At 36.1% G+C, this 10,788-nt stretch overlaps 1 protein-coding gene across 2 annotated transcripts in view; it reads right to left on the bottom strand.

The window, feature by feature from the left end:
• The window catches only part of KIAA1033 (KIAA1033 ortholog), a 59,678-nt gene continuing 50,002 nt past the window's right edge, over positions 1,113-10,788 (bottom strand). The window contains exons 30-33 of one of the 2 annotated variants that reach the window (XM_018048203.1): positions 8,283-8,379; positions 7,173-7,369; positions 6,743-6,842; positions 1,113-4,813 (exon numbers count right to left, since the gene is read on the bottom strand). In XM_018048203.1, the coding sequence (XP_017903692.1) occupies positions 4,746-4,813; positions 6,743-6,842; positions 7,173-7,369; positions 8,283-8,379 (462 nt within the window). In that variant the 3' untranslated portion in view covers positions 1,113-4,745. The remainder of the gene's footprint in view (positions 4,814-6,742; positions 6,843-7,172; positions 7,370-8,282; positions 8,380-10,788) is intronic. The other variant, XM_018048204.1, reaches the window with a different exon arrangement.

Raw genomic sequence — 10,788 nt, 5'->3', positions numbered from 1 at the left:
TAGGAAAAAAAGGCTCAAATAGAAATGTGTTAAATCATATAAAAATCAAGGAAATGCAAATTAAAACCACAGATACGATACTGACCAGACTGCAGAAATCCAGCTCCTGGCAGGGAATGGGAGTCACCTCACCCACTTCTGGGATGGGACAACAGCCTGGCATTCTTTTCAATGAACCTGCAGGTAACCTGGCCCTACCACCAAGGAGGTTCACTTATGACACACCCCGGGGAAACAACACACATTCCCAGGGGCAAGTACAATGACGATTAGAGCAGCACTATTCACAGTATCCCAAATTTGGAAATAACCCAGATCTTGTCAACAGACTAAGTATCTGTGTATTCATGTAATCCAGGATGAGGGAAATAAAGCTAAATGAACTAGCTCTATATACATCAATGTGGATGAATTTCAAAAGTGATACTGAATTAAAGTCGTAAGCACACAGTAAAAATACATTTATATTAACTTTAAAAAATAACACAAACATCACCATATTATTGTTTAAAATAATGACAGTTGTAACCCTCAAGAGCAACGCAGTGCACTGTGGTTCCCTCTGCAGCAGAAAAGGGAGCAGGGCAGGAATAATGGGAGCATCCAAGCTCATAACCCACCTGGTGGCTACACAGGCCTTCTTTTTTCAATCACTAAATAGTACATACATACTGATATGCTTTTGCATGTATCTGATTTTTAAATAAAAATTTAAAATTCAGAAACAATGGGTGACTCCCTTTCTGTCAACTGAAATGTGCATTAATGCATAGGAAAGCCCTCTGAAAAATTCACAAGTGCCATGTAAATGAAAGGTGGAGGGAGGAAAATGAGACCTTTTCTTAGGCAGCTAGCCTCACCAAACTGCATCTCCCAGCACTGCCTTTTCATTGTTAGCCACCTGTCAGACCACCTTCAGGGAGGAGCAAGACCTGCCTCACACTGTCAACACTCCACTGAGTTATTTAAAAAGGAAGATTTTATGAGACCAACAGAGTGTCAAATACAGACTGTTTATCTTCAAACTTTTCAACAGCTAATAATTACATGCCAAGTAAATTTCTGCCAATAGGAGCAACCATAATAATAGCTAGTATTTATAACTGTTACTGTTTCCTAATAAAGTGGCTTTATACATATTAACTAAATCCTCAAACAATCTATGAATGATATTATTATACTATTTTAGGCCTCAGGAAATGAAGCACAGAAAGGTTAAGTAAACTTGTAAGCAGCAACTCAGGATTCAAATCACTCCTGGTTCCAGAATCTATGCTTCTGCTATATTAGCACACAGGAAACCAGAGACAAAGCAACCTCCAAATGTTTCAATGCATTCATCTCTGAAGATTCTGATATTCAGTAATTACATCAACTTAAAAGTGCATCTTTAATGCCTTACTACCTTTTGTACAGATTCTGGAATGTTTACTGTAGTACTACCACCTTTATATAAACAGGAGATTCTGGGTACAGAAGTGTTAACTTTTTGGCCCCTCACATTAATGATAATGACTGCATTACCAGAGAATGTTTCAATACACAAAGATCTTACATTACAGACTGTACAGCCCTTAAAGGTGACTCCAGAATTATGACATCAGATCTACACAGATTGAGTGAGAAATTTCACCTATTTTCCCGATTATATTCTCCACTCATGGGAAAAACCAGTGCTATTAGGTAAACTAGGTGATAAAGAAGAACCAAACTATTACAATAGAGGAAAATGTCTATATACTTGCCCAAATCAACCTTTCCTTTAAGAAATTTCTGTATAAACTAAACTCTCATTTGTCGTCACCATCTCTGAGTTCACTGCACAGTTCTATGACTTCAGTTAACCACTACAGACCCACTTATTCTGGACTTTTTTTTTTAAACTGAAATCTGTGACAATCTAAACTTTTAATTGTCCTAACATCTAAAAACAAACAAACAAAAAAATGTAGCATTAAATCTCTTAAGAAAAGGAATACCATCAGTCCGAAACTTCAGCAACTTAAGCTGGAAAAAGAACTAAAATTATTAAAACTGGCTAAAGTTCACCATTTATATTTGGCCAGTCCAGCATAAAAAAGTAAGAGGACAATGTATGTGATGGTATTGTCTCACCTTTCCCACAACCTTACAAATTTACCACCTCAGAAGAGAAAAGCAGAACATTTTCTCCAGCACAGTATTTAGAACACTCTCCTTTATTATACTGTTCCAGTCCAAGTCATGACTGCAAATGGCACTACAGCACCACAGATTAATGATCCCTTCCCAGGAGTAAGATTTAAAATTATACATTCATTTGGGTTCTTTTATTTGAAAACAGCAAGCAACAGAAAGATTAAAAATATAAAAAGGAAAGAACAAAAAGTCCACCTGGGCTACACAGAGGAGCCAATACTAATTTTATACTTGAAATGTCTTGCCTATATGCATGCAAGTATTTGTTTAAAGACATTTCCACATACTATTAGATTAAAGGGAACTCCAGAAAGAGTAAGAACTACTGGTTTAAGACATTCAATTCTGAACAAACATCCAAAGGAAGTAAATTTTGGAAATTGCATTTATTAATGTTCTATTATACATATTGTATTCTCTTAGAACTGGGGGAGAGGAAAGCCCCCCACTTAAGGGAGATAACAAATTTACCATCTTTTATAAAATCTAATTAGAATTGACAATGTTATGGTTAGTCTTTAATTCCTGAGAATTTGAACATTAAGTTTTCTATGAATTTACAACAAATGCTCACACAAATTTTAAATTGCAGTATGTCTGAAAAAAATGAAAATGTTAACATTAATACACTGGCAAGGAAAACCATCATCTAAACGTGTGCACATCTAACTTAGGTGTGAGACACTCAGCCCTGTTGCTCTGCACTTTAACAGCATTTAAATACGCTTAATCTTTTTCAGAGATTTCAAATAAGTAAACTTACTATACCTTATCCAGTCTGCAGTGACATTATTTTGAACTAAAGGTAAAATTTGATCTGTCACACTTTTTGTAATCATAGGTATCCATGGAGTCAGCATGTGACCTCTATCTAGTATGGATAAAATAACTGACTTATGTGGGGAAAATGATAGAAACCTTTGATTCTCTTCTAATTAGAATTTCTATTAAAGGAAATGATTTTAGGGAAGTTAGAGAAGAAAAAAAAATAATACTGTTGCTATGAAATGGTGACCAATTTGACAGAGTCAAATGCAAGATCATTACTATAAACATTTATGATAATAAAAATATAAATTATTAATTATGCAGCATGCTTCAGGGCCATTTCTACAGTTAGTATGAATTACAAATATTAAATGCCTGTAATCCATCCATTGTACATAATTCTATAAGTCATGTTGAAACAATAAAAAACATTTCCTACCTATTCTGTTTCTTCTGAATTTTAACAGTGAAAGTGTTCATCTTGAGCTGGCAAAGCTACCCTGACTGTGATCAATGAGAACAGACACGGCATTGTACACCCATTCCAAAAGCTGGAAATCAAACGTTAGAATTACTCACAAAATTTACCCAAAGAAATGCTTTATAGGCAAGTGCAATGGAAAAATCAAGTATTTCCTAAAATAATATTAGTATTACATGTAAAGTTTCAAACTTTGTTTTCACTGTAAAGGTATCATTGTATTATATTAAAATATTATAGGCCATGACTAACCATTTTACTATTAACTGATATAATCTTTACAAAAATAAAGCTAATAATAGCTTGTTCGGAACTAAATTTACTCTAAATCTTTCTGTACTTTTTAAATCAGTAAATGATTTAGTTATTTAGAACTTCATTCTCACAGTGGTAATTTTTTTAAAGCCTGCACAGTGCTAAATCTGATTTCTTAGATTATACTTGGTTTAAAGAAAAAAAATCTGCCGAAACCATCACCAAGACTTCAACTGAACCTAATGTAGAAGAAACCTGAGTTTGGATGTAGAAGCAAGAATTCATTCAGTTTTCTCGGGTATCATATATGCCTTCAGCCAAAAGTAAAGCGTCAAGCAGGACTCTATGGCTTTATCTGTATTTTCCTCCATCTTGAGTATTAAGTAAATCTTAAATTTAAAGCAGTTGTTGGAGGTTAAATAAGTTCTCAAAGCAATGTAAACGAGTTATAAAATCTCTCACCGGACAGCAGCAGCTCTTGTGAGCCACACAAAATTAACGATGAACCAGTGCACACTGGACATAAAGGATACACCTAGTGCCTCATCTCTAGTATCAATACCATCTTCATATGTCCCTTTTATAAGAATATTGATATGTATGCTTCATGAATTTCAGGCTCAATTCCTTTTGTTTAAACATATTTACTGGCTGTACACAGTATATGCACTGAATTTCCAATGACTGAGACAAAAATACGGATCAAAGACCTATGCAAATACAAATTATAAACATTCATGTAGATTATAAGAGATCTGAGGTGGCAGTTTAGGAATGTGGGTTAACCCTTTTAACACTTCATTTCAAATACCAGTTCCCAAGCAGGCACATCAAGCCTAAAAAGTCCAAGAAAAAAATCTAATTTAAAAATCTCATTCTCAACCTTCGAGAAGTACAGCTTTTAGACGGAGAATGGACTTCACTTTAGAGCACTGCCTTAGAGAGATGCAGCATCTAAATGTTTCCCAGAGATGTGGCCCAGGAAACACTCTGTTATTAGCTTATAATATCCACTTCACGTACAATTCTGATGATCTCACAGGGGCAACGCATACCATCAGTATCATTTGACAACAGGATCTGCAGACACAGTGCTGTCGGACAGGTCTCCGTTGCTTGTCTTAGTCTCTTCTGAAAGCATGAGTAAAAATAATGGACATACTTATGTTCATTTAAAAACACAAACTAAAGTCGAAAAGGACAATATTGCTAAATTTCAAATGAACAAAATGTTGCATCTACCAAATATTTCTCTAATATCACAAATTATATGCAGTTTATCTACCTTCATGTTTTAGAACTCTAGGCTAAATACTGCAAATGTGATGTTCTGACTAGTTTGTAATCAGGGTGTGGAACTGTTGAGACATCAGAACTGTGTCTGGAATGGGGTTGGTTTCACACTGCACATTCCTCCGCATGGGCAAGGAAACTGTAGTGCTGTTACTGGTAAAAACATGACTGCAAATTCACATATAAAACTGTCCAGAATGAATACCTTCCCAATTATGTTTATAGTTTATTTTTAAATGTGATTTTTTATTATGAACATAATAAAATGAATTCTGGCTTTCTGTGCAAAATTTCATACGCATATACTTCATTAACAGAGCAAAACTATTTAGCTAATACATTTAGCAACTCTGAGCAACCTTTAGCTAACAGCCCTACAGCAGAGCCACCACCCAGGCATCAGGCAAATATCTGGGTGACATACATTAACCCCAAACCCCAGAGAGTTCCTAAAGAATAGCAGTCCAAAGCAAGGAGCTCTACTGAGACTGCAATGTTTATTTTGTCTTAATGCTCTAGGCTTTAAAAGTAAATATCCAGTCCACCTGCAGACAAAGTTCTGGCATCATGACAGGCCTAGAGCCTGAGCTCTAGGCCTGAGCACAGCCTATGCAGTAACTGAACTACTGAATCTAAACTCTTAGATTCTAAGAGTTCAGTTACTGAATCTAAACTCTTAGATTCTAATCTAAACTGAACTCACAGTTCAGTTACTACTGACTCAGATTCTTCCAGATGACTCTGCTAAGTATTATTTTTAAATGAACCCCAAAATAGTAAATATGTATTTTTTCATTTAATAAATACTGAGTATCTTCCAGGCAACAGCCAGAAATCATTTTTCAAGCACACTTACTTAGTATAGATTCCAAAAATGCTTGCATATGCTAGTAATACTGATGTAACATTATCAATAGGGAACAGGGTAATGGATGTAAGTGGTCTACTGAAATGAATGATGTCTCTTCAGTGTGAAATACATATTTTAAAAATTTAACTGATAAGATTAATAAAATATCATAGTTCATGAAGTTCTTTTATTCTTGATCATTGTGAAATAAATATGGGCAAGAAGAAAGGAAGCAGAGCAAACATGAAACCCATCAAGTTGCTGTACGTAGTTTTGAGCGTCCACAGAGGAAGCCTAAGCGGCATAACTTCCATAACAGAAAAAAGGAAATTACCATTTTTCAGAGAAAACAACTGGTGTTAAATTTCAAATCTGGGAAATGATCATGAGGGTCCCTTAAGTATGAAATACTGAAGAATTTACACCCGCATAGATGATATCAGACAGAATCCTCTCCCCAGTGACCATCAGTTACTATGGCTGTACTGCTCTGATTGTCCAAGCTCCAGCTATAGAGGGGCATAGGAGGCTATTCACTCTGATACTGAAAGCGTCCTGAGTCACCTGGCCTGGCATTCAGTCAGCATCCAGTCAGCAGTCCTGCCCTCAGCAGCATTTAGTCTCCTCTAATCTGTTCCTTCTCAACTGCTAACAGCTGAAGGGTGAAAGAAAAAACCCAAACTTGGTGCAATTTTAAATTAAGAGAAGATGAGCTGAATAAAGTGTTATTCCAGAATGAAATGCATGTTAAATTTCAGTTTCACAAATGATCCACCTAGGCTTTACTTTTTAAAAAAAGGACATTTCTAGGTTTATATATTTTTTCAAAAAGAAAAGTCTGACTCAATAAAATGAGGTATTCATATCTATTATTGATGAGACTTACTAGTCTTTCCAAATAAAAGCCACTCACTAACCTTCTTTCTCTTTCTTTTCTTGGTTTTCTTCAGCTGCAGTCTTGTCAGCTCTGAAGAAAATTCTTGCACTGCTCAGTGAGAAATACAGCAATTCAAATTCCTAAGTAAATAAAAATATCAGAAATAAAAGTTGAAAATATATATTTTAGCAAAATATCAAAATTACCATATTTAATATCTCTTCATTTTTCTAAAATGCTCTAGTGAGTGCAAATCATAAATACAGAAACTGAACTAAGCAATCTATCCATTTTTAAAGATATGAGTCAAATGGCTTCCAAGTATCATTCATTTAAAAATATACTCTTTATGACCATTATTCATTTCACCTATTAAAATGGGAGTTTCAATATGATTGACATTTTTTCAGTGATCAAGAAGTAATGGGTATTAAAAAGTCAAACCAGATTTGACTATTATTCTCCTCTACCTGTAGATAAACATCCAGTCGTTTCTGAGTGAGATTCATGGTTTGTAGTAGTTTTTCATCCTGACTAGTTGACTGTACATTCTGTTGCTTAGCAACTGCTCTCATCTCCTTCAGGTATTTCTCTCTAACAGACTGGAACCAGTGAAGTGAGTCAAATTCCTGGTACTGATCCAAAAGCTTCAGAATGTAAGCCACACCTACAGTCATCAGCAAAACCAAATCAAATTACAATGTGTACACAAACTGTATTCCACTCTACCAATAATTCTTAAAATTAAGCTAACCATTTTAAAATTAATCCTCTTTCCAATTATGCTTTACAGCACAAATGAGAAACTTAGCAACATGGCTTAATTCCTCCTTAAAAAGATGTGATCCTAAAAAGAATTTTTTTTAAAAAAAAGCCAATCACAATGACGACCCTGTATGCAAGACAGGAAAAAAGACACAGATGTGTATACCAGACTTTTGGACTCAGAGGGAGAGGGAGAGGGTGGGATGATTTGGGAGAATGGGAATTATAACATGTATACTGTCATGTAAGAATTGAATCACCAGTCCATGTCTGACATAGGGTGCAGCTTGCTTGGGGCTGGTGCATGGGGATGACCCAGAGAGATGTTGTGGGGAGGGAGGTGGGAGGGGGGTTCATGTTTGGGAACGCATGTAAGAATTAAAGATTTTAAAATTTAAAAAAAAAAAAAAAGCCAATCAGGAAGATAAAAAGAAATATGGCTATGAAGATCTGCAGATCACCTGGAGATAACATAGGGCTGTAAGAGTGGTTCTCCTGCTAAAGAGACAAGTGAGGAAACTATAAGGAAACCAGATAAACTAAATAAAAGATGGTCCGACTGTAAAACTACAACAAAAACAAAGCCTAAATAATTAATCCAAGTGATTAGCAACACCAAAGGAGCATGAACAGTACAAATGGGAAACAAGTATGACCAATCAGATGACCCACCTAAAAAGTAAACAGTAAATAAACACAGCTTGTGAAAAACAAATCTACAAAGAGCACATAGATCTATTCTCAAGCAAACATTTCAAAAAATTCATTGTAAGGTAAACACAAAATTCATGGGAAAAGAATTTCATTAAGCTTACCCATGGCAAAGCCATCATCAGTAAAGGCAGCTCCAATTTTATTTTTTTTATTCAATTTCTCCTTGCAACTAATGGAATGCTCTACAAAGTTGAGGGTCTAAAAAGATATAACAACATATCAGAGAAACGACTGTGCTAAAAAGAGTGGTCAGAATTCAGTTCCTAAAACAGACATTTCAAAAATTATAAATAGGATCTCTTCTAAGTTCCTGCCTTTTTGATTTGAAACACTTGCCTCATATAAAAAGCCTCTTGGTGAGGTCACAATATGTGTAAGTATCTCATAACGGCTCTTTTCCAAATCCTTTAAATGTCAGCACTCCCTCAATCACCACTTAACCCAAGCACAGTGCCTTGTTATGAGATGCTTACATTTTACAGATGAAGGGACTAAGACTTGAGAAGTTTAGTACCTTCCCTAAAGCCATAATCTAAAGCAAAGTTGAGTCAGAAAAGTAGGTCTGCTTTATTTAAAAGCTTGAGTGAAGTCTCTCAGTCGTGTCCGAGTCTGCGATCCCATGGACTGTAGCCTAACCAGGTTCCTCTGTCCATGGGATTTTTCAGGCAAGGATACTGGAGTGGGTTGCCATTTCCTTCTCCAGGAGATCTTCCTGACCCAGGGATTGAACCCAGGTCTTCTGCATTGTAGGCAGACACTTTATTGTCTAAGCCACCAGGGAAGATCAATTTAAAAGCTTAAGTACTCTTAAACACAGCAATGCTTAGTTCTGCCCACCCAATTCATGCTATAATACTATTTCTTACCATATTCTTGGCTTAGAAAGCTTAGTGGTCATTTGGATTAACAAATTCCGGCCCCCCTCAAAAAAGCACTTCCCTAAAAAATTTAGCTCCTGTGAAATACCTTAACTAATCACAGCATTTATTCAACAAAGATTTACTGCAACTTACTATGTGTGCTCCGCTGCTTTAGTCTTGTCTGACTCTTTATGACTCTCTGGACTGTAGCCTGTCAGGCTCCTCTGTCCACGGGATTCTCCAGGCAAGAATACTGGAGAGGATTGTCATGCCCTTCCCCAGGGGATCTTCCCAATCCAGGGATCGAACCCAAGCCTCCTGTGTCTAATACACTGAAGGTAAATTCTTTATCCACTGAGCCACCAGGGAGGCTCAATGAAATAATTACAGTAAAAAAAAAGAATACCATCTAACACTCTACAGGGCAACACTCCTGACAATGACAGAAATGCAGCGCCTCTACACGGCCCGCCCAGTAAGCCACCGGCCACATCTGGCCACTGTGCACGGGAGATGCGGCTGGTGAAACTGAGCAAGGGAACTTTTTATAAAATTGTAACCGATTTAAATTTAAGTGGCCACTTGGGGGCTACAATAGCACAGCACAGGATAAAGAGAGGCCTGTTTAAAAATAATTGTGGTACAATATGATAAGTACTACAATAGCTTACACTGGAAACAAGATTATCAAGTTTCACTTTTTTTTTTTGCCTGTAAAACTTACTTGGCAATGAACTGCATTTTGTAAAATCTTTGTTAAAGATTTCTTCCTTAGATATTTCATGGTTTTTTCTGAAATTAGATTAAAACTCAAGGAAAACAATAGTGTCCCATACTTTTCTTCTTCATAGTACTAACCCACCTGTTTTCTCCATCACTAACTGAATTTTGACAGCTGCCCTGCAAAACTCCACTCTTCCTCAGACCCACAAATGGTTCCTCACTGATGTTTACTATGGCTTCAAATTTAGAAAGAAATATGGTGAGAACTCACCGTGAGTTAACTACATTATTACTGAAATATAACTAAGGTAGACTTGCTTCCAGTCTCACAACTATCTGAATATGAAAAGATAATGCTTATCAGATAAATGTGGACATTTTTTGCTACATGGTATAACAATTATTATGAGAGAGTATTAACAATAAGTGTATTTTAAAAACAAACAATAGAAAGGAAAATGCATGAAGAAAAAAGCCGTCCATAGCCATCAGATACTTTGAATTAATAATAATGGTTCTAAGTTGGCAGACTACAATCCATGGGGTCGCAAAAGAGTTGGACATGACTGAGCGACTAATACTTTCAGGTTTCCCTGATGGCTTAGACTGTAAAGAATCTGCCTGCAATGTGTGAGACACCGGTTCAATACCTGGGTCAGGAAGATTCCCTGGAGGAGGGAATGGTTACCCACTCCAGTATTCTTGCCTGGATGATTCCATGGACAGAGGAGCCTGGCGGGCTACACTCCATGGGGCTGCAAAGAGTTGAATATGACTGAGCAACTAACAATAATATGTTAGAATATCGGTGTTAATTCAGGCAGCAACATGAAAAAAGTTATTACTCTTGATCAAAGTTAGATGTAATCAGAAGTTACATCTGCTCAGTGATATTTAGACTTTAAAGCTATTCTTTTACAATTTTTTAAAGAGAGAGCTTTGTTAAAGAAAACTTTAGAGAAGAATAACTCTTTTTCCTAATATATACCTCTCTAATCTCTTCACTCCATTTTCCTCACTGTAA

Source organism: Capra hircus, chromosome 5 (assembly GCF_001704415.2).
Source record: "Capra hircus breed San Clemente chromosome 5, ASM170441v1, whole genome shotgun sequence".
NCBI classification, from domain to species: domain Eukaryota; kingdom Metazoa; phylum Chordata; class Mammalia; order Artiodactyla; family Bovidae; genus Capra; species Capra hircus.
This window is presented reverse-complemented; position numbering and strand designations above follow the sequence as displayed.